General features: G+C 36.3%; 1 protein-coding gene across 1 annotated transcript in view; it reads right to left on the bottom strand.

Annotated features, from left to right (window-relative positions):
• The window catches only part of MARCHF6 (membrane associated ring-CH-type finger 6), a 66,942-nt gene that overhangs the window by 25,571 nt on the left and 16,485 nt on the right, over window positions 1-24,886 (bottom strand). Inside the window, exons 4-14 of the mRNA XM_024578640.3 lie at window positions 24,688-24,831; window positions 17,191-17,263; window positions 12,882-13,050; window positions 10,612-10,801; window positions 8,936-8,997; window positions 8,106-8,138; window positions 5,896-5,947; window positions 2,186-2,244; window positions 861-941; window positions 555-623; window positions 401-475 (exon numbers count right to left, since the gene is read on the bottom strand). Of these exons, the coding sequence (XP_024434408.1) occupies window positions 401-475; window positions 555-623; window positions 861-941; window positions 2,186-2,244; window positions 5,896-5,947; window positions 8,106-8,138; window positions 8,936-8,997; window positions 10,612-10,801; window positions 12,882-13,050; window positions 17,191-17,263; window positions 24,688-24,831 (1,007 nt within the window). The remainder of the gene's footprint in view (window positions 1-400; window positions 476-554; window positions 624-860; window positions 942-2,185; window positions 2,245-5,895; window positions 5,948-8,105; window positions 8,139-8,935; window positions 8,998-10,611; window positions 10,802-12,881; window positions 13,051-17,190; window positions 17,264-24,687; window positions 24,832-24,886) is intronic.

Here is a 24,886-nt window from a genome sequence, read left to right as displayed (position 1 = left end):
TTAAAGATTATAATAAAAAATGAGCATCTTAGTTAAAACAAATGGTTAGGGTTGAATTTACTACTACAAAGACTGTCTTTTTATCAGATTGCTCTTTTTATGTACATAATGTCTTGGCATTATTGTAACATTTAGAAGAGTAAAATAAGAAAATTCTCCATCAATTATTAGAAAGGTTCCAGTCAAAATATGCTGACATCAAAAATCTGCACAAAGTCTCAAAAAAATCAGGTACTAAAGAAAAATTAGCTTGAAGACTCCACCGTGATGCATTCTCAGAAAAAAAAATAAGCAAGTTATTATCAAATACTGGCTTTCCTTTAAAAGAAATCCATTCTAAAGATGTCTTTTCTGAAGCCTTTAAATTATCCAATTATATGATAATGAATAATAAACTCACCAGGGAACAGATATCCAGCCACCAGCCACAAATGAGAGGGAACACTCCAATTTCTACCACCACTAGCAAAGAGACCTTAAGCAAAAACAAAAGTCATCAATATCACCCAAATGGGGATAAATCATTTCCAGTTTTAATTTTTAACAACAATTACCTTAACAACAATATAGCAGACTCCCAGCAAGCGACGAGACCTATGAAATTTAACAAGAGTTGCCAGGCCCTACAGGATCTAGTCAAGGAAAAACTAAGCATTTCAAGGTATGATAAAACACAATACTTTAGGTAACGCTTAGTATTACTTAGCAGACAGAATCTATTTCATATTTTGTCTTCCCTTAACCTCACTACAAATACCTTTTACTAAGACGATAAGGGGAAACAGTTTTGTCAGTAACAGGAATAACTCTTTGGTACGAATAATATCACTAAATACCCAAGTTGGTTCGTTAAAGGATACATGACAAATTATCAGTGTTATTGCTAAAAGTATATACCCAACTATGGTTGTGATTAGGCCTTCAAAATGAGATGCTTGAACCTGGAAATAAGAAAAATAAATAAATTTTAACTGCACCATATGGCCTCCACCCCAGCTTAACAATATATTAAACAATTCTAGTAGACCAGAAGTGACCCATCTAGGCAATTTACAACTAGAAAACAACCTTAAAATACCCTTTGAAAACCAGACTCTCCCACTGACTGTTATGCAGTATAAAAGGATAAGAAAAAAATTAAAGAATAATACTTTATTCAAGCAGACAAAATAGAGTGAATTAAATTTTACAAAAATAAAGGAAACACTGTAAAGTTCCATTCCAAAGTGAACTTGCTAAATAAAGGCTGAGCACTAAAAGCAACAGCACATTGCCCAAGGTGTCCCCCTATCCAGTGCATCCCAGCCATCTCACTTCCTACCACTAGAAGGCACTATTTAAATTTCCCTTGCTCTCCTAATCCGTCCCATTCTCAATTTACAGAACCAAGAGTTTGGAAAGTGACAAACACTGCCCATATTTTTGGTTCCTGAATTTCAGAGAGCAAGTAGCAATAGTTTGGAAAGTCAAAATTTATCAAAGAATTCATCCTAATTTTTCAAGTCCTTGCATTCAACTAGTGAGAATTTGGAGAGCTGGATCAAATATTGAAACACCTCTTTGTCCTTTCAGAACACTTCGAAATGTGCTCTTTCTCAGGATTCACATACACAAACTGAACAGAGTAGCCAGATATGTCAGCTCTTCCTTAAAAAGCTAAGTCCTTCTGTACCCCCACCAAAACAGTAATTGTCCATCCAGATATTTATCCACCTCTAACGATGATAAACTGTCAAAAATAAAGCAAATTCTTTGGTAGAAAACTCTATAGCCCATCATTCCAAGACTGACTAACCTTTTTTTTTTTTAATCAACTGATATACTGTTACTTATCTAAATTCACTAAGGTGAAAAGGGAAGGAGGGTACAGAGGTTCATTGCCATGGGTCATAAATCAGCCTACAAGAAAATTTTCCCATAGAATGCCTCTGGTCCACCCAAAAGAAGGCAGGCAGTGCATCATGGGATTTGAGAATACATCTTCCTTAGCTGGCAACATAACCTCCTGTGTCTTGATTCATTGTCAGTTTTTAAAGAAAAGAACAAGACAGTACTGGATAACTACTCCTTTGTATAAGGCAAAATGAGAAATACATTAACTCTTTACAATATTATTAATTACTCAATAAATATCAAATTTGGGGGGGTACCAATAAAAGTAAGTTTATAAATGTATTATACTCACATGTTCTTCAAATCCCAAACCAACAAGGGAGAAATGACCGATGTGGTAAGGGCAAAATGCTGAAAGGGAGGAAAAACAATGAAAACTTCAAAATCAAAACAATGAACACTCCCAGTACCATCTCCCACTGAAAGGAACTAAGGCTTTTTAAAGAAATGGACCATTCCAGAACTGGAGCTAAAGACAAGTATTTCCTGGGACATTCTCTATAACCAAACAACAGCAAAGTTATCAAGGTCTAATAAGCTTATAGCAAAGGACCCAGGAACCATTTTGCCTATAAAAAGGGTCTCACAGGCAAAAAAAAGATGAGCATCTAAAACAGTGACCCAAACCCAACAGAAACACACTCAAAACATAGAAATCCGTAAGTTCATTACACTCAACAAGTGGTGGGCCAAAGAAAAACAAAAAGGAAAAAAACATCAAAGAAAACACTTTTATCACCAATGGAAGTTAGCTCAATTCCTTACCCTGAAAACTGATATTTAAAGGGAAAGAACTGCTCCCCTGTCCTGCTGCTTCTGAACAAAAAAGTTCAGGTTACTAAACAGCTCTAGCTAATAAGAAGTTCTTCTTTATAGAAAAGCCAGCCAATAAATGTGAAAAATGACAATTTGAAAAGAACCATTTTGAACTGCCTAATAAAATAAATTATTTCAGGCAAGTAACATAAGGGATAATAAAATCATTAGGTCAAATGTTGATGAAACACTAGATGTTTTCATGATACTAAAATTCCCTGCCCTGGCCACTGTGGCTCAGTTAGTTGGAGCTTTGTCCCATGGACCACAAGGTCAGAGGTTCAATTCCCAGTCAGGGCAGCTACCCAGGTTGCCCAGTCAGGGCACATACAAGAAGACAACCAACTGATATTTCCTTCTCTCTCTTTCTTTCTCTCTCTCTCTCTCTAAGCAATGAAAATAAAATGTCCTTGAGTGAGGATTAAAAAATTTTTTTTAATAAATAAATAAAATGAGGCCAGCATTAAAAAAAAATACTACCCCCACACATTTACTTTCTGATGGTAAACGGAAAAATGAAGCCCACCAATAGAGACTTCAAGATGCTATCACCTGAACCACTGAGAAAGGTGGAGAACCAGATATCATATATCGCCTGATATGTTGTTATTACTAGGCAAAGCACCACCAGTTGAAAGATTTGTCCCAAACATGTTGAATCTGAATCTATTCAGGCCCTCAAGGTAACAGACATCATCAAGAAGCATTCAGACAATGTAGAACATGAGGCACTTAAGAGGGGAGCTGACCTAAGTCTCTTGAACAAATCAATGGCAAAAAGGGGGAAGGGGGAGCAGAAGAATATTCTAGATCAAAAGGATTAAGAGCCAGAAGTAATGTCTTGACTTTATCTGGATCCTCAAACAAACCAACTATAAAATGACATTTAAAAGAATCTAGGAAATTTCAATATGTTGAATTACTAGGAATATTAAATTCTGGTGGCTTTTCTAAAGTGTGATAATGATATTATGGCTAAATAAGAAAATATCCTAAAAATTTTCATAGTAAGAATTTTCACATTCTTACTTGCTATGTCTTTCTTGCTATGTTAATAAAAATTTTAATTTCTTCTCAATAATAAAATTTAATTATCTTTTAATTCCACCAAAAAAATGAACAGCATAGATTAGAGAAGTCAGGAGGGGAACTCAATCATTAAGAAAAACGTTAATCTATAGCATCTGTCTACCAAACAGTTTTAATCAAGTAATCTAAGGGTAGAAATTTATTTTGGGTCTAAGATCTATTTTGAATTTATTTACAAATTAGACATGTATTTTTTTACTAATATATTGTATATATTATAAAGCACAAGAAATTTTTAAATGATTACAAAAAATACACAGAATTTTTCCTATTTTGTTCTCACACCCAACTCTGAGGATGACTCAAGAAGGTCCCTGAGAAAGGCAAACTTTCAAGTTTCATAACCTATCAATTGTAATGATTAATTTCTACCCAATTCCACACAACTACAGATAAGTATCCTGAAATAAGGTCAGTTTCTCAGAATCATTCCCTTCTACTAGGAGACAGCAGTGTTATAAGGTGATATTTCTGCAAAGTATGTGACCACAAGAGTCAAAAAAAATGCCAGAGGAAAATTGCAGTAGAGCAACCCAAGTAGGAAAAAAACATGTGCTTAATCCCAAAGACTGTGTTTACCTAAAAGGAGAAATACAGTATATTCCTAAAAAGAAAACTGTTTAATTTCAAGAGATCCCTAAGTATAATGTATTTAAGTGTACTAAGACAGAATTTTTCTTTACAGAAGCTTATATAACCTTAGGAGATTGGATTAGAAAAATATTTAATGATATTTCCTTTATATAAATAAGAGTTCTTATTTCTGTAAATCCAGTTTTAAAGGTGACTTGTTCCTCCAAACATTAATTTAGCATTAAGCTTTTCTTGCAAGAGCAAAGACAATTCTATAGGTCGTTTTTTTCTCAAATAAAATTTGATCAAAATCAAAACAGTTTCACACTCTACATATCAATTATTTTACATATGAAAAATAAGCATAGAATAATCTACAGATACATTTTTACCCCCATATGCAAGGGGAAACAACAAAGAATGAGCTTTCTACTAATTTGCATCATCTTTTTTGCAAGATATTTTGTTTCAACAAGTTACTTATAATTTTATTTTACTCTTTACCAGTAATATTTAGAAATTAATTTTTGTCTCATCCTCAATCTACATATTCAGTGTCTTTGTGACCAGATGGCTTCCCTCCTGTTGAAAACAACTGCTTTCTGGGTCACAATGTGGTCCCCAACACAGAACAAATAACTTGGAATTCAGTGGAAGAGCCTTTGGGAAATCTACCCTTCCCTCCTCAGTAGATCTGAGGAGTAACTCACATGCATTAAAGGAAGGAATTTCTCAAAGATCATCTCTGTGGAGAGATCTGTAGTCTCCCTCCTAAGAGACACAAGTCATAGCACAGCCCAATAATAACCTGATTGTATCAGACTCCACCTTCTCTCCCTTGAGAAACGTAGGAATTGAACTCTAAGGTCTTGGTTTACTTGATTCAGTTTACCTTTCCCAAAGCAGAAAACCTGTCAAATGCATTTCCTCAACCCTGTCTTCCTTTCTCTAATTGCTCCCAAAGGCGGACACACACACACACACACACACACACACACACTCATGTGTGTTGTTACAGAATCCTCACAGCTGTAGTTGTAAAAGTATCTGGAAGTGACTTTACATTTACTAGAATTAGTTCTAAGGGAAATTCACACTTGGGGAAGGGTTACTATCTCAAGCCTACACCCATCTCTGGTGACAGCTCCCAAGCTAGGGTCTCTGGTAAGGCCTCAGTCCAGATTTTGATACAGGACACGAAGATCTTCTGCCATATGGAAGGGACACAGATAATCAGCACAAAATTAATTCCAGAGATGGAATTTTGTATATTCTCAATCCAGTCAAATCGGCTTCTACAAAGATACAGAAATGCCCAACAGAGGCAGAGATGGTAGGTAACTACGGGTTACTAAAGTCAACATTGCTTAGGAAAGAAAGTATCTGTACGGGATTCCTATACAGGATACTATCTAAAACTGTTCCATATATTCCTGTTTAAAAACAAAACAAAAACCTATACAAGGTGGCTCCTAGAAACTAAATGACCATAATACAATAAATGAAAGCATAAATACCACTTACCAAAAACAAGAATGAACAGTGTATTTAAAGACACCACCCAGAAGACATGTTCCTAAGGGAAAGAACATTAACAAAACACATTCAATTCCTATTTGATATATGTTTAGACTACTCTACTTCAATTAGAAGACTGAAATTTTCACTCTATAATTGAGACTTAATTCCAAAAATTACATGCAACTTTAAATTTTTCACTAGATAGCTCATAAAAATAAACCTAATACAATTCAAAGTTCATAATGTTACATGTAGGAAAAGAATTGAAGAAATTAATCCATAAACATTTCCTTTTCAGAAATTAATAATCCACCACAAACTACATAGGTTCTCATAAATAAATGCCAGACTGCATTAAGTCAAATGACACTGAAAAATTCCACAGAAGAAAAATTTGAAAACCACAACAAACTCCCAACAACATATTAATGTGAAAACGCACAGTGCTTCTTTTCAGTGTCCATTTTGTTCTCATGACTTCTGCAAGATCACTTTTTCTTCTCTGGTCCCTTTTCTCCCTATGGTATCCTGGCTTTCTTTGCTCATGCTTTAGAATACTCACTCACTGGGCCACTGATCCACTTCCACAGTTATGTATTTTCACCTCCAAAGTGACTGCTATCATCTATTCCTCCAGCTATGTCACATATACTTTAGTCACATTCTGTGCTGACACTACAAAGTCCCAGCCTATTTGTCTAGGCCTACCACCTCCTGCCCCATCAAGTTAATGATCCTTCCATGGGGGCCAACATTGTAAGATTTTCTTTTTAGAAAAATTATTCTGATCAAGTCCCCAATCTGGTACAAATCCAAGTGGCAAGAAGGGTGGATTGTCCAAGAGATGACTGTTACATTCTCACCATGCCAGCTCAAGTCACTTGATTATTTTCAATTTCCCTGCTTTAAGAGCTCCCAAACTGTTCTTATCCCCTAACATCTTTTGTGCCTCAACCTCTAAGTTATCTTGTCTAGTTCCTGCTGAAAAACTCCACTAAGAAACACCTAATAACCAAGCCCTCCTCTGTACTGCCTGTGTCCTATGTGCACCTTCTGTCACTGAGTCTTTAACACACAGTACTTCTCAATTTCCTTGTCCACATGTTCACTTCTCTCTACTAAACTATAAAGCACCTTTGAGGACAAGGCCCTATTTCATTAATCTCTGAATATCCCAGTGTCTACCACAACAGCTGGCACACAGTAGATACTAAAAATATTTTTCCACGAATGAAGACATCCTATAAATGTTTTTTTCCAAAAATTAGAGTGGGCTTGAGTCAACACCACTGTCTCAGTGACTTCGGTCACTCACCTATAAGGGACTGACGAGGTAAGAGATATAAATGAGTATGTAGCCAAATAATACCTTCTATACTGACTGTTCAAACTTTGAATAGGAATTCGTTAACATCACATTCTCCCTATCTATGAATTACCACCAGGTATATTCCTCAGTATAACTGCTAACCTCAACTTCCTATTCTGGCTCCCATCTGGAGCCAGCCTGAGGAAGATGCCAACTCTGTGGACAGCAGAGGAGACAGACTTATTTGGGTCTTTGAGGGCACTGTTGGGCCTCTGAATCAAGCCCTCCTCAAGCCCACCCTTCTCTGGACTTATGGGTTTGGTCACTGGGGGTTCTCCTACCTGCAGCCAAAGTCATCTTCCTACCCAAAGCCATTCAAAATCCCAAAAGGCAAGTGATTTTATATTACAGAATCTTTAAAAAGTATCATTTCTCCTTTAAAGAACAGGTTCGTTAAAGAATTGTTCCTCACCTTGAGCTATACTCTTTACTAACAACATAAGGATGGTAGGATACAGCAAAAGGTGAAAACCTATGATAAGCCGGGGACTCTCCTTGTGAACATCGCAAAACTGCTCCATTTTCACCAGTGTGGGCATTTAAACATCACAATGTAGAATTTTAAAAGACCAAGTTCTTAACTACTATTCATTTTGTATTTCATTTTCTTTTTTAAAAGTCAAAAATTTAATAATTTCCTTTAAGTAGTATTACTTTTATGCTTTGCCTACATTTTCAGTGCATATAACAAAATTACTTCAACGTATCAAATAGTCAAAAATCAAAGGGCATTGTGATCTTTAGTATAAAAAACCAACACATATTGTAAATTTGAAAACATTCAATCACTAATACAAATGATTCAGTCACAATTCTATTTTCAAAAAATATTAGCTTTACTTACTAGAAAAACTAGTGATCCATCAAGTCCTAGCATCTAAAATGAATAATAATATGCATTAATTCAAGATAAAACAGGATTTTTTTCTATTTATCAAAAAGGCTCATTTTCCTTTTAATATCTTTAAATGTAATCTTTACCCACTACTTTCTAGCCTATCATTTTCAGAGAGTAAAAAATTCCTGTATATGGGACTTTTATACAGGGTCCAGCAGAAGAAAGGCCTACTTGAGTGTGGTTGGTAGGGAAATAGTATGAGTGTAATTTATAGTTTTAATTTGAACATTTCACCTAAAATGTCATGTGGTACGCTTCAGTGTGATATTGTTCTGTTATAGAATTACATGCTTATAATTTTGTAATAAAAAGGGAACTTTATTTGTGCCGGACCCTGTATTTTGGGTCTCCTTTTAATTCAAATCATGGTTTTCGAGTCAAAAATTTGCATCTTGGGTTTCACTCTTACATTAGTTATGATGCCAGTCAAGATTTCATGATACAACTCTATACTGTCAACTGAAGCATCAGAATAATACTTAAAATTGCTACTTCATTTTTTGAAAGTCAATAATTTCAGGTTTAACATTCCCTAAGTACAGCAAAGTTTATTTTAAACGCCAGAAGATAGAAAAACAGTTATCAGTAGATCTGTATCATGTTTCTAGTATTTTCAACACAAACAAAAACATCACTTAATTTTCTCTAGAAATTAAAAGCTCTATTAAAAGTGTTATCAAATGTAACTACAAAATTAGCATATAAATCTAAATATGCCCAACTTTAAAATAAACTTTAGAATTAAAACACTGATGCTTGATAGAAAAAAGTCTTACTCTTTCCCACGTAAGTTCTTCTGCAGCTCGGTCCCATTCTAAAGCATTCCAGTTCATGTCGTCTGGAAATAAAATTGTAGTTTAAAGATTACTGACGGAACTTGATCTATAAATAATGAAACGCACCCTCTAATTCAGTTTTGTAAGCTGTTGTTGAGAAGCTAAACCACATTTAAAACTTTTTCCACATGAGTATTTGCTTGTTAGGCAATAAATAAGAATACATACACATAAATACAACATATAAAACAAATAAGGTCATTCTAGTACGAGGTAAGTCCTAGAAAGGAAATAAATAGGGTTACATGAAAGAGGAATTCAACAGCTCTGAATCAGGAATGACTCCAGAAGATTTGAGTAAAGAAGCAAGGGGACTAGAATTCTCTGGGCGAGGAGAAGGCAGAGATATAGTATGAAGGTCAGACAGGGATTAGATCATATGAAAGGAATGTGAGGCCTAGATTTTATTTTGTTCTTTAGTATCTTGGAAACCACTGAATATTTTTAAAGACAGGAGAGCAATCTGAATCCATGTGGGGCAAGAAAGGAAGAAGGAAGACCAGTCAGGAGCTAATGCATTAGACTGAGACAGAAATGATAAGACAGGACTAGGGTAGCAGTAGGCTGCATTCTCGGTCTTTGAACAGATAGATACGGGCCTCTCCCGGGCAAAGGCCTCGTTACACAACGCACTTCTCTTCCTTCAGGTCTCTGCTCAAATAAGTTACTCGGAGCTACTGGGACATCTTGTCTAAATAAGTCTCTCCCCAGTAGCATCCTCAGAGCAACCTGCACAATGTTTATCACAATGTGTAATGATAAATTTACTCACTTGGATAGTCATCACTAGACCAGAAACTCCATGAGGGTAGGCCCTGGTGTTTGAGTGCCTGGCACACAGGAACACTCAGATATTAGCAATATCAAGTGGGCCCAGAGACAATCCAGTGCTTTACAGGAAAACTCTGGGTAGGAATAGAAAAAAGGAGGCACTGAGCTACTAACAGCTGACTGAGGGAGGGGCCTAGTCTCAGATCTCCTTTTACATTGTAGAGTTACACTGCTAGAAAAAAAGAAATTGGTTTCTTTGGATGGCATCTAACCTACAGTGTACACTTCAAAATTTCTTCTTTGATAGTAAAAGCACTTAATAGAATGGTAAAAGAATAAGATGAATCTGTTATCAAATTCCTTCTTAAAAAAACTAAGAACTACACCAACTTACACATAATTTCCTCCTATCCATTCTACACAAGTCCTGCCAAAGTAAGATTTTTTTTTAGAGATTTTATTTATTTATTTTTAGAGAGATGGGGAGGGAAGGAGAAAAAGAGGAAGAGAAACATCAATGTGTGGCTGCCTCTCACATGCCTCCAACTGGGGACCCAGCCCGCAACCCAGTCATGTACCCTGACTGGGAATCAAACTGGTGACCCTTTGGTTCGCAGGCCCATGCTCAATCCACTGAGCTACACCAGGCAGGGATGAAGTAAGATTTTAAAACACAAAATGAGCCCTTCTTCATAGAATACAAGTTTGCCAAAATAAAGTAAAAACAGGTTAAAACACAATTTTAAATCCATTGAATTTTGAAAACTCAATCCTTCTCCCCATGACAGTTTGGGAATAGACTCATGGTAGAGAAGGAGGGGTAAGAACAAGCCAGCATCCATTACCCTGGGCCCCATTGTTGGCTTCCACTGCATCTTCCCCGCCTGCCTCATCTTCCTCCTCATTCTCCTCCTCCTCCTCCTCTGCCTGATCATCCTGGGCATCCGGGTTTTCCCCCACCACCGCATTCTCAGCTGGTGGGTTGGCAGGCTGGTCAGGGGCAACATTTTCAGCACCATTTCCTCCTGCTGGAGCCTAAAATGACAGAAGAGCCCAGACATTTAGCTAACTTGTCTCGGTTTTGCTTTATTTCCAAATCAAGCTCTCCCTTCTAAAAAAATCAAACTAGCAAACAAATACAAACTATTAAATTTTTTTTAAAAACCCACCTCTCAAAGTCATTTTTTCTAAATGTGTCTTATTTTGGATCAACTTCAAATATTAGGGCATAAACTCACTTCACAGTGTATATATCTATGGGGAACTGTTCCACACGTGGGAAATGTGCCCAGCCCCCACTCGGAAAAGCCAGTGGGGAGCGAGGTTGGTGGGCAGGACCCATACCCACGGACAGGTTCTCCCATGGGAAATCAGGCCTGCATTGTACCTAGACTGCTATGAGACTTGCTTTTGCTAAAACTCCCTCACCCTGAATTGAGGCAGCAAATGTTTACTGAGTTTATCTTTAACTTCCTCAAGTCTGTGCTAAACCACCCAAGTATGGAGTGTGACTGGTTTCCCCCTTGAGCTGTAACATCCTTCTCTTTGAAGTAATTAGCAGTATTCTGTCCTTTGTTGTCTGTAAAAGGTAATCCCCTACAGTGAACCTGTGCATAGTAAATGAGGATCATCCTCTATGTACAGTGCCCAGAAAAGCAATAAAAACCTGTCCAGTTGGGGGTTGGTTCTCTCTCTTGGGCTCTCTCTAGCCCTCTCCCCCTCTCTCACTTAGGGAGTGGCCACTCGGTCCCTTTTTCTCCACCAGATTTCTGTAGTCCGTGTGTATTTGTCTATTGCCACCACAACACAAGATCCCACAGGCCTGGATCTGCCTCATATACCCATTCAGTATAATTTAGGGACTACCATTTCATAAAGCATTACAAATAATGGGTTAACAATCTGACTATTCTGAATATATCATTCCATACATAATACTTCTTTAAAATATAACTCCTATCTTTAATGACTACCTCAAGGATAAAAACATATTTATTTATGGATCTGTTTGTTTATACATATAGAAATATAAAACTGCATTCTCAGTTAACAGTTAAACACCTGAGAAAACACAGCTCTGTAGGTAAACCTGTCCATATAGACTTTATCAGTTCCCATATGCATCTCCCTCTGGCTCTTCCTGAGTGCAACTACCTACCAAACAAAGACATAGTTGTAGTTAATTAAGATACTCAACTCCCATGAAATTAATGGAGATTCAAAAAGAACAACATTAAATGCTTCAAAATATGAGGTACAATAATAAAAGTATTAATGCTAGATAAGAACAGTTTCCTTTCTTTATAGCCCCACTTTTTATATGAATGATTTTCAAAGAAGTTGCACTCTTACCTAATTCTGTAAAGAAAGCAATATGGCAGAATTTGATAAAATCAATCTGCACACTGACAAAAGCAGGTCATTACATGAAAAAATTAAGTTGTTATTTTTCATTCTGAGTATCTTACAGTCAATTTTTTCATAACAAAATTTTATGAAGTATAGATTGTTTTCACATGTAAGTAGCTGATTTTTTTGACATTTTCAACCCCATCATTTCTCAGCAAGCAAAATACTAAAAATAATTTATGTTCTCCTTCTCTTAATGCCTCTAAGCAAATGCTCTCGCATCTAAGCATGTCATCTCTCATAAAGAAAAAGTAAAACTGCACACCATTGTTATAGTGTCCCAATGTTTTTCCTTTTAGTAATGTTCCAGCTGGGAACAGCAAAGACAAGGCATTTTACATACAAAGAAACGATGAACAAAGAGGGTAAGTTGACTCCTTAGTGTTACATAGCATGTCAGAAGCATGTGGAAGAATTCTGTGTCTTAACTTCCAGGCCAGCGTTAAGCAGTTAAACCAGGCAATGGCCATGAAAGAGTACTTTAGTACACCCTTAAAATTGCTCCCAATCTTCCTAGAAAATTAAGAGGCCAAATCACAGCAGCTTTTTTTTTTTTTTTTTTTCCACATTTCCCTTAATCTTCTCACAAACCCTTTCACTATTCTGCTTTGTAATGAGGGACATGGGAGTCAAGGATTTGGGTCTTAGAAGGTGATAATTCTCATATCTTGCCCCAATAAAATGAACTCAAGGGGAGGGGAGTTACCTCATTTTGGTGGTGTCCAGCAGCATTGAAGGGTGGAGCAGCGTGTTCCAACCAAATCGGTGCTCCGCCATGGACAATCTGCTCTCGCAACCACACCAGGCTGATGAATGCGCACAATGTGCACGTCACCACAAAACAACCCTGCAAACAATCTGCCAATAAATTGTCCCTAGTAAAAAATTAAAAAAATTACATGAAATTACTGCAAAGAACACCTAAGAAAACCGAAGAAACCAAAGCAACATTTCATTTTACACTAAAATCTCAGAAAAACGGTCAGAAAACTCGTAATTTTCTGGGTAAAAATCAGTTCCTCAAAAAATTTTTATTTTTGAGGATGATGAAAATCTATCTTTATAAGCTGGCCAAATATACTTATTTACATATAATTTTAGTATAGGTGTTTATACTATAGCAGATGAATAATATCAGAGCCACACAGACATAAGCTATCCATTGACTGTTTGAACGTGGCTTAGAAACAGGAAGATAGCAAGCAAAAACCCAAAAACACCCAAAACTAGACAAAGTCCAAGAATGTATGTAATTTACTAAAAACTAATGTCTGCTCAACCCTAAGAATTTCCTCGTCCCTATTTTATACACAAAATTTAACAAATGTGGCTAGCTGACACCTGAGCCTACACAAAGAAGAAAATCAGCAAATCAGAAAGGTGGGAAAGCATCCCCAGAAAGGCCTAATGACAACATAAAGAAAGGAGGCTAGAAACTATTCAGTATGCACATGTAAGACAAAGAAGTATCTGTAACGCACTTAGAAATCTGTCACTTAGAAAGCAAATTCAATTTTGATGCTAAATGCCAAGTACAGCAAAAGTATGCAGGGTCCAGTAGAAGTAATACATGCTTGAGTGTGGTTGGTGGGGTAGTAATATTGGTGTAATAATTTATAGTTTTAATTTGAACATTTCACCTTAAGTGTCATATAGAGTGCCTGAATGTGATATTGTTATGTTACAGAATTATATGCTTATGATTTTTTCCCCCCTGCTTATGATTTTCTAATACAAGATTTTGTAATAAAAACAGGGGCATTATTTGTGCTGGACCCTGTATTACAATAGTTCAACAAACTCAGAGAGACGAAGTTTGGTTCCCTTATAATCATACATGAAAATATATGGAGTATTATGATACTGAAGAGCTCTTTTTTTCTTTTCCTTTCTGAAGGGGCTTATCCTTCCCCAGTCTATGCCTGATTTCAGAATAATTCAAGAATAACTGAAGAATCTTGGTAGATTTTGGAAATCCACGGTCATGAACGACTTTTTGCCTCCATGGAAAACCTAAGAAGGGTCAATCTGGGAGACCTTGGAGTAGCAGCTCCAAACCTAACTGATGCAGCCATTATTATCTGGAATCTTAAGAGGAATCAAAAGAGGAATCTTAATATTCCCTTTCTAAAGAACCCTCCAAACCATTAAAACTTTGATAGGCTGAACTAAACTACCCCCTTCTCTACTCCTTCCCTGTCCTCAGCAATAAGAATAACAACTGCTGTTGATTTTAAATGACAAACTTTGTAGAGTCCTATTCCCTCACAACTTGAGTCTGGGCTGGTTTTGTGAATTGCCTAGAAAAAAGGTGATGTTGCCCATGTTCGAGAGCCTAGAAGAGAATTTGCTAACTTCCACTCTCACCCTTTTAGAGTGCTGCCCTGAGACATGACATAAAAAAGTGCCACGAGCCTTCTGGAATGAGAGACTACATGAAGGAGAACCAAGGCATCCCAGCTAGGGCCATCTTAGATGTCCAACCCCAGTGAAACACATGAGTAACTGAGGCAAACCCAACAGATGAACTCTGCTGAGCCCAGCCCAATTTGCTGCCCTCCAGAATCATGAGCAAATAAAATGGCTATTGTTTTAAGCCACTAAGTTTTAGGGATGGTATATCTTGAAGCAAGTTAACCAATATGCTGTGCTCTGAGATGACATCAAGAACTGAGCTACAGAATATGTATCAGCTGCTATGTTATTAAGAAATTAAAAAATAATAATTAAAAAAAATTTTAAGAAAAAAAAGAAATTTAAAGTAAAATTTCAAAAGTAAAATTAATACTATAGAAAAAAATGAAACAATTACTCAGAAATAAAGTAGTTTAGTTACAAATGTTTTCAGGAAAAAACTGGCTCAATTCTTCAAACTGTAAAAGGCAGCATGGGATTATAAAACCAAACCATGTTTACAATTTCTTTTGACTATTCTCACCATGCCTCCAGCATTCCTCCCATGTGAATGAGTAGTCCCATAAAGGCAATTCAGGGGGCCCACTAACCAACCAAGTCAGAGAGAAAAGGGACACCTGCCAACATAAGGCAAGCAATAGTGAGCTTCCGTGGTAATTTTGCTATACATTAACCCAGTGCTCAAAATTCGCATGCAGTGTTTACACATACACGTATACCTCTGCTTTATTAAGCAACATGGAAACTCAAGTCACCTTTTCTAGACAACTGAGATATTAACTTGCTACTACATTGTATTCTCAAAACTACAATGATATTTGGATTTTTAGCCCGGCACAGAATGGAGTAAGACTGCCCTGTTTGAAATGGTTTATAGATGTTAAAATACAACTTCCATCACTCTCAGCAGTCACCCTTGCTTTTTTCTGACCACCCTTGCTACTTCTGATACACATCTTTGTTTTATTTACAACTCCTAGATGAAAGCCAAAGATGAACTATGTCATATACACAGAGATTCAAAGAATAACAGCTGAGCCATTTAAGACTGATTTTTCTGGCTTCTAGACTAAGACTGTGTATGGCCGAGATAAAAAATATAATGTCTAGGGGAGAAAATGCAGATGACTGTAACTGAACAACAATAAAGTAATTAAAAAAAAAATATATATATATATAATGTCTAGAAATAGGAACTTTGTTCAATTTGTTTCTATTGCATCACTTCACAGAAGGTCTATATTTTTATACAAAGAGTTACCTTCTCCCACCATTTCTAACCTTTAAAGTATGTCAAATTACTGATTCTCCTTTTTGCATGGCCAATCAGTGCCCTAGTTTCAAGGCCTGTGTCCACTTCTAAATATTAACTTAATCAAAGCTGTTCTTCAATAATGAAAACAAAAAACAATTCTAATATAAATAGGGTTGAAGTGCAAAACCTTTTATGTTATCTGCTCCCTACACTGTCAAAGAAACAAATGTAACATGACTCACCCATTCTATCCAAAAAGAGATATAAGCAGCCAGTAGATGTGTTGCAGATACAGGTAATGTTTCTAAGTATTTTCCACCATGATTAAAATAACACAGACACAAAAGACTTAAAAGATCTCCTCCTCAATTTCTGTCCTCTGAGAAATGTAGCATACTCTCCTGTTTCTTCTGTTGCCACGTGGCCTACTTTGATAGTGCTATACTGTGAATGCTTCTGATCCACAAGAGTCTACCACTGCTCTTTACCTTTACTGACGTAAGGATCAGAACACTAAGGGAAGGTGAGCACAAAAGATTTGGCAAATCTGGTATAATCTTTTGCAGGCCTAATAATCTAACAATCTTGATACAGTCAATCATTTACAGTATTTCTAATTCTGACATCCGTAATAAATAAAACATAGCCCTGGCTGGTGTGGCTCAGTGAAATGAGTGCCAGCCTGAGAACCAAAGGGTTGCTGGTTCAATTCCCAGGCAGGGCACACGCCTGTGTCGAGGGCCAAGTCCCCAGTATGGGGAGGCACATGAGAGGCAACCACACATTGATGTTTCTCTCTTCCTCTTTCTCCTTCCCTTCCCTCTCTAAAAATAAATTTTTTAAATTAGATTGTTTAAAAATAAACACATATATCTTTCCGAAGAAAACACAATTACAATGCTTAATGTCAAATTATGATACAGAAAAAAAAGCAAGTGAACAAGTTTTTAAGAGTTCATACTCAAATAATCACAAGGAACATTTTAAAAATAAATTTGAATTCAAATATCTATACTGTTAAAAACACATTTAAATTAACTCTATGTGAACATAGTAGTATATATCCCACATCACATGACAGCCTATTTAACAAGTTGTCTATTACAAAACAGTCCCTCAAGACAGGTATGTTTTAAAACAAAGAACATGTGTGTGTATGTGTGTGTGTGAGAGAGAGAGAGAGGAGGTATTTCTACTGTACTATAACTATTAAAATAAGATATAAAAATTATTATTTGACCTCAGAACAGAATAACTTCTCAAGTTATAACAAATACACAGAGAAAACACAAGCACCATCTACATACATAATGCAGCCTTCCACCATCACAAGGTTCATACTTACGTGGACAGCATGTCCAGAGGCAGTGTCAGTAGTGAGCTCACGGAGCCAGTAAACAAGCACTTGTAGATGCGGCCTACCAAAAAAGGGCACAACAGCACACAGTCACAGCTCTTGTCATGAATCACACAGTTAGTTGCTTATAGGGAACCAGTCTGCATGGCAGTGGCGAATGAATGTAGCCCAGCCTGATTCGGAAAACTGGTGCGGAGTAAGGTGGCACACAGGAACCAAGCCCACATATCGGTTTTCCCGTGGGGAATCAGGCCTGCATTGTACCTAGGCTGCTTTGCGGCTTGCTTTTTGCTAAAACTCCCTCACTCTGAATTGAGGCAGCAAATGCTTACTGCATATCTTTAAAGTAACTTCCTAAAATCTGTGCTAACCTCCCAAGTATGGAGTGTAACCAGTTCAACCACTTTTCCCCTTGCATCTGCAACATCCTTTTCTTTGAAATAATTAGCATCATTCTTTCCTTTGTCATCTGTAAAAGGTCATCACCTAAAGCCAACCTGTGCATAGTAAATGAGGGCCATCATAAATGTAATGTGCCCAGAAAAGCAATAAAAGCCTGTCCAGGCAGGGAGGGGTCAGGGCCCTTTCTCAGAGGGGTCAGAGTCCTGTGGGGAGCAGCTGTGCAGGCCCTTTTCTCCACAGGACTTCTGAAGTCCATATGAATTTGTTCATCACAGCCACAACACATAGACCCTGCTGGCCAGAGTCCACATCAGTTGCTCACCTGAACAGAGGTGAAGTAACACCATGAATGCCACTAAAATAAAGTTAGTCTTTGCAAGGATGAGTCTCAAAATACTAAATTTTTAAAAAATAGTCAAGCATAAAAATACCAACAGTGAAAAAAGTTACACAAATATGTTTAGAGTTTAGATTTTGGATTCCCTTGCTTGTTTTTATTGAAAGCTTAAAGCTTAAATGTCTGAAAAGACAAAAATATCTAAGGTACGAATATCTCCAAAAACAATATAGAGAATTTTTTTAACCTAGAATTCTAAAATTCCTTGAGTCTGGCTCATGAAATTAAAGAATTTCTGTTTTGGAAGTACAGATTTTTTCTAATTGAGGGGACTTCTCAAAAGAGTACATGCTCCAATGCCATGAACAGCAAACTAACAACTATTTTTTAAAACCACAAATTCAAGAGTTTTCAAAAAGAGAAAATCTTAAATCTGGCTATGAAGGGAAAAAACAAGGTATGGGTGAAGGTACAGCCATCATCCCCTTACCCTCTTAGTCAGGAAAGGCAGGAATAGATTTGGAAGTGGGGGCCAAAAGGAAACAGTTGAAATTTTCTGTAAAACCAGAACCTGTAAATTAGTTTAAACTTTCCCTATAGCCTTGTATCATAAATTTTCAGTGACTTCAATGGCAGTTTTCGAAAGCCAAGTCAAAAGTTTCTGTAACAGATATTACTTACATGTGTATATAAATATTCAAAGCAAGTACACTTGTAACAAACTTGTAACGGTTTGTTGTAAAACTGACAACAAACTACATGTCTGCAGATAAGAAAATGAATTCATAAATAATAGGCTTCCTTACTAAACAATTCTATGCATTCATTAAAAAATAAGGTAGCTCAACAAGTACCTACATGGAAAGACAGCCAGGATACACTGCTAACATAAAGAAAAAATGTTACAGAATATGTACTTGTGTGATATAATTTAGATGTTGATTGTGTGTGTGTTTATAAACATGTCACAACAGAAATCAAGCTTCTTAACTGTTACTCAAATCCTGTTAAGTCCTAACTTAATTTTTGATTACTTGATCTACTGATTTCAGAGAGGTGTTTAGTTTTCCACTATGACTGTGGATGTTTTACATGTTTATATATATACACGTATGTATGTGTCTATATATATATATACATACACAACATGTATATATATATATATATTTATATATAATTGATTATGCTATTACAGTTTTCCCAATTTTTCCCCGTTTGCCCCCCTCTACCCAGCATCCCCTACTCCCTCTGGCAATCCAACCCCCTTAAGTTTATGTCCATGGGTCATGCGTGTAAGTTCTTTAGCTACTCCACTTCCTATAGTGTTCTTAACATCCCCCCTGCCTATTCTGTTAGAATCAATTTGTGCTTCTTAATCTCTGCACCTTTTCCCCCATTCACTCCCTCCCCCCTTCCAACTGGTAACCATCCAAATGATCTCCATATCTATGATTCTGTTTCTGTTCTGCTTGTTTGCTTAGTTTGTTTTTTAGATTCAATTGTTGATAGTTGTAAATTTATTGCCATTTTAATGACAATATTTTTTATCATTTTTCTTAGATAAGTCCCCTTAACATTTCATAATGGCTTGGTGATGATGAACTCCTTTAGTTTTACCTTGTCTGGGAAGCACTTTATTTGCCGTTCCATTCTAAATGATAGCTTTGCTGGACAGAGTTATCTAGGTTATAGGTCCTTGCTTTTCATCACTTTGAATAGTTCTTGCCAGTCCCTTCTAGCTTGCAAAGTTTCTCCTGAAAAACCAGCTGACAGTCTTATGGGAACTCCTTTGTAGGCAACTCTCTGCTTTTTCTCTTGCTGCTTTTAATATTCTCTCATCATCTTTAACCTTTGGCATTTTTAATTATGATGTGTCATGGTGTGGTCCAATTTGCGTACACTTTATTTGGGACTCTCTGTGCTTCCTGGACTTGTATGTCTATTTCCTTCACCAAATTAGGGAAGTTTTCTTTCATTATTTTTTCAAAGAAGTTTTCAATTTCTTGCTATTTCTATTCCCCTTCCAGCACCCCTATGATGTGAATATTGGTATGTTTGAAGTTGTCCTAGAAGCTCCTTACCCTATCCTTGTTTTTTTGGATTCTTTTTTCTTCTTGTTCTGTTTTTTTTTTCTTCCTTATGTTCCAAATCATTGATCTGATTCTCAGTTTCATCCACTTCACTGTTGTGTCCCTATAAATTTTTCTTTACTTCACTTAGTGAGTGTGATCTTCCTTTCTGATTGGATCATTTTTATGCTGTTGAAGTACCCACTGAGTTCCTTAAGCATCCTAATGACCAGTGTTTTAAACTCTGCATCTGATAGATTGCTCACCTTCACTTGTTTAGTTCTTTTTCTGGAGTTCTGTTCTGTTCTTTCATTTGGCCCATATTTCTTGGTCTCCTCATTTTGGCAGCCTCCCTGTGTTTGTTTCTATACATTAGGTAGAAGTGTTTTGACTCCCTGTCTTACTAGCATCGCCTAATGTAGAAAAGCCACTGTTAACCACTTGGGTGGGCCTATAAGTTGGATGGGGCAGGGCCTTAGTTAATCACCAGGGCAGGGCAACTCCTTTCAACCAGGTAAATGGAGTCTTGGATATGGTACCACTGCTCTGTGTGTGAGAGGGCTCAGAAAAGGAACAATGGCTGCTACCTGAACTCTGGGTTGTGTCTGGGAGGAAGCTATCCCCCCGACTCTCACCCGGATGCCAGACACTTCAGTTCCTCCTCATATGCCACTGGTGCCCTTCCAGGTGCTGCCTCAGTGCTGGAGACTAGAGGGAGTGAGTCTGAGTAAGTCTGTTGCAGGCCCTTTAAGAAGAGATGCCTGAGAATCCTAGTTTCTTCCAGAGCCCCAACCCCCACTGGTTTTTACAGCCAGAAGTTATGGGGACTTATCTTCCTGGCACCAGAACCCTGGGCTGGGTGGTCTGGTGTGGGGCTGGGATCTCTTGCTCCCAAGATATTCCTCCCAATTTTTATCCACCACTCATGGGTGTGGGACCAGCTAGTTCCATGTCTCCAAGTCTCTGCCCCCGCTACCCATCTGAATGAATGTGACTTCTTTAATTCCTTGATTGTTTGACTTCCATGGAGCCCCATTTTCTGATGGTTTTGAGTGATAGTGGTTTTGTACTTTAATTGTAATTTTTGCTGTGGTTGTGTGAGGAGGCAAGCCATGTTTACCTGCACCTGCATCTTGACCAGAAGTTCTGTTTTACATGTTTATTAAGTCCTATTTTCTGGTATATAAAAGTTCTTAAGTTTTATTTTATTAGTGAACTATACCTTTTATTTATATGAACTATTAGGCTTTTCCCCATTTAAAGCTTTTCATCTTAAATGTATCTAGCTAATTAATACTCTCCCTGCATTTTGTTAGCATTTGTAGTGGAATTTGAAGTATAATTATCACTTTTAGTGGAACACTTTTAAATGTATACAATTGTGACGTGCTATCTCACATAAGAGATATCTAAACTCTTATTATCACAAATGTTGCAATCTTACCCTTTCCTCTCTTTTACTTCCCTCCCTCTGCCCTCTCTTCCTGTCTTTCCTGTCTTTTGTTGGACTTTACATATTTTACTTATTGTTTCCTACTCCCACTCTGGAGAATAAAAACTGATCTTCTTATTTCTATTCTTCTAGCAGTAACCTTTAAGTTTTGTTACTTTTTATTACAGTAGAATTTACATAAACCTTAAGTATACATTCAGGTAAATTTTTATATACTGTGTTTTGCCATGTATAACGTGCACTTTTTTGCCCAAATTTTTGAGGGAAAAATATGGACAGTGAATTATACATGTGTAATACTAATTCCGTATCTACATGGATGATTTTAATTCTTTTATTTATGCTTACACATTAAAAGTGTGACTCTAGAAAGCAATAACAATATCTGTATGCAAAATACCTTGGAATACAAGAATTGGTTTTGTTTCTGAATGTAAATAAATAATTGAATAAAAAAATTAAAAGATTTTTTCCCTGAACATCTGGGCCAAAAATAGGGGTGCACATTATACTCAGGAAAGCATTATATACAGCAAAATACGGTATGTACATATCTGGATAACCACCACCCAGATCAAGATATTCAACATTTCTAGCTCCCCAGAAGGTTCCCTCAAGCCCCTTCACAGTCATTATCTCTGGCAAGAGGTAACCTGATCTCTATTGCCATAAACCAATTTGGCCTATTTTTAAATTTCACATAAATGCAATCATACACTCCATACTCTTTTGTGCCTGGCTTCTTTTTCTCAAAGAAGTAAAATCCATCCATGCTATTCCATGTCACAATACTCAGCTGTTTTTTCACTGCTATGTAGTACTCCACTGTATTGGATAAATCACAATGTATCCATTCTACTATTTTCGGTAGGCATTCATGTGGTCCCAGTTTTAAACAACTATTAGCAAAGCTTCTGCGATAATTCTTATACATTCGTCTTTTAGCAGATACAATGCTCTCAGTTCTGTTAACTATATTCCCAGGAATGGCTACATCATAAGGTAGTTGTAATATTTAGCATTGCGAGATACCACCAGTTTTCCAAAGCAGTTATATCATATATACTCCCACCATCAATGTACACATGTTCCCAATGCTCCGCATCCTAAGAACCACTTGGCATTGTCTTGTCTTTTAATTTCAGCCATTCCTGCTGAGTACGTAACAGATCTTGTGCATTTCCCTGATGACCAACAATGATGAGCACCTTTGCTTGTGTTTATTGGCTATTTAGATAATCTTTCCAAAAACACCTACTCAAATCCTCTGTCCACTTTTTAACTGGGTAGTCTACTTTTTTCTTACTGATTTATAGGAGTTCTTTATGAACTCTAGATACAAGTCCTTTGCTAGATATGTGTAATGCAAATATTTTCTCTCTGTATCATGCCTTTCTCTCATAAGAGTATCTATCTGAGCATGAAGAAAGTTCTTAATTTTAATTAAAGTCTAATTTATCAGTATTTTCTTTTATTGTAATTCTATACTGTTTAAAAGATTTTGGTTTTACACATTTAGGCTAATGATGCATGTCAAGTTAGTTTTTGTGTGAGGTATGATACAATGATATGATTCATTTCCCCCCACAGGGCCATTCAAATGATGCTATATCATTTACTGAAAACACCATCTTTTCCACTCAACAGTGGTAGCAGCTATTGTTAATCAAGTAGCGATGCAAGTGTGGGTCTAGTTCTGGACTCTATTTGGTTACATCTATATTTTTAATGCATAGTTACACTATATTTTTCCTATCTACATCTAGCCCATCTCCCATAAATAAGACAAAAAAACCTCTCATTTTTATCCTACCCTCACAATTTTTCCCATGTTAAATCATCTAGAATTTTAGTTCCAGGCTGTTACCTAAAAGTTATTAATTATTATAGATTAATAATTACAATTTAGCTATAAAATACACTTGTTTCTTTTTCTTTATAGTTCACATCTTTCACTCTTTTTGACTCCTTGCTCATTTAAGGAAAGTATATTCTCACATACATTTTTCATAGATAGTTTGAGGTGATAAATTTTCTAAGGCACTGCATCTATTGAAATGTCTGTATACAGCCCTTCCATCTGAGAATTTGTGGGTAGAAGATTTTAGGTTCAAAAATTTTGACAAATTTTGAATGTCTTCCAGCATTCAATTTCAAGTTTATGCTTTCTTCTGGTTTCAGGGGAAAAATCATTGCTTTAAGCCTGACATTAACCTGATTTTCATTACTTTGTGGGATAATTACTTTGTGGGAAGTGAAACATCTATTCACCACCTTACTCAGAACTGGAAAACTTTAGAAGGTATTTAGGATTTTAAGTCTCTTTCTTTTATCACGATCAGCTATCAATCTGTAAGACATCTATCATTTCCTCATCTCCATTATCTCTTTTATTCTGGAACTACTTATCAGATACTAAAAAAAAAAAAAAATCAATGTAGCCTCTAGCTCTCAGTTTTTCCCTCATACTTCAAATTCTTGTCTCTTTGAGTTACATCCTAGAGAACTCCTTGCTCAATGTTCTAGTTCACTAATCTCTTATAAATAGTACCTACTTCAGCTATTTGGTATATCTCCCAAGATTTTCATTTTCACAAATGAGCAAGTTTATTTTATTTTAAGGAGACATGAAAATATTAATAATATTTATTCAAATATATCACTTGCAAGTAACTCAAAAGAAACATATCTATATACTCTGGTATCATATATCCCTCTCCATGTCTTCAAGAACAACAAAGAACCAAAAAAAGTACCAATTAAGAGTTAGTGTATCAACCTTCCTGAAACCTTCCTGTATTTAAAAGATAAGCCTCCCAATTATTTAAGACCATTGGATACAAGTGACTCTTAAAAGCAGGGGGAAATCTCAAAAGAACCCATCTTTTTCAATCCCTGAAAGCTTTAACAAAGCCCAAGGGGTAAAATTTAAGTTCTTTCCAACTACGGGTTGACTTTGCTTTTTCAATTCTTTCATGAACTTTTACTGTCAACCTCTATATGCTATAGTTTTATTTCCTACATTCATTCAAGAAACTGACCTGTTAAAAAATACTTAATTCAGGTGAATGTTTTTTCCTAAGTAAGGTTTTCCTAATATATAACATTATGACATCAAATAATTAAAAATCATTTGAACAAAAATATGATGCAATATAACTCTGTATTATTAAACAGTTATGCAATGTTTAATTAACTCCAACCACAGAGGAATGAATACTCACATGCTGTAAGAGGAACAACTCCTAACCATGCGAAGGCCACAAGTGTATAATGAAACCAGTATCGTATTGCAGTGCCAATACTTGTAACCAGTCCAGCAAATATGTCTTGGATTGGAAGCCGTGAAGGCATATCTGGGGAATAAACTATTATAGGAAAAAAGTACATATAATTTCACAAAGACTGAAATATAGCTTAATT

Source organism: Desmodus rotundus, chromosome 1 (assembly GCF_022682495.2).
Source record: "Desmodus rotundus isolate HL8 chromosome 1, HLdesRot8A.1, whole genome shotgun sequence".
NCBI lineage: Eukaryota > Metazoa > Chordata > Mammalia > Chiroptera > Phyllostomidae > Desmodus > Desmodus rotundus.
Note: the sequence above shows the minus strand (reverse complement) of the source record. Positions and strands in the feature narration are given on the sequence as shown.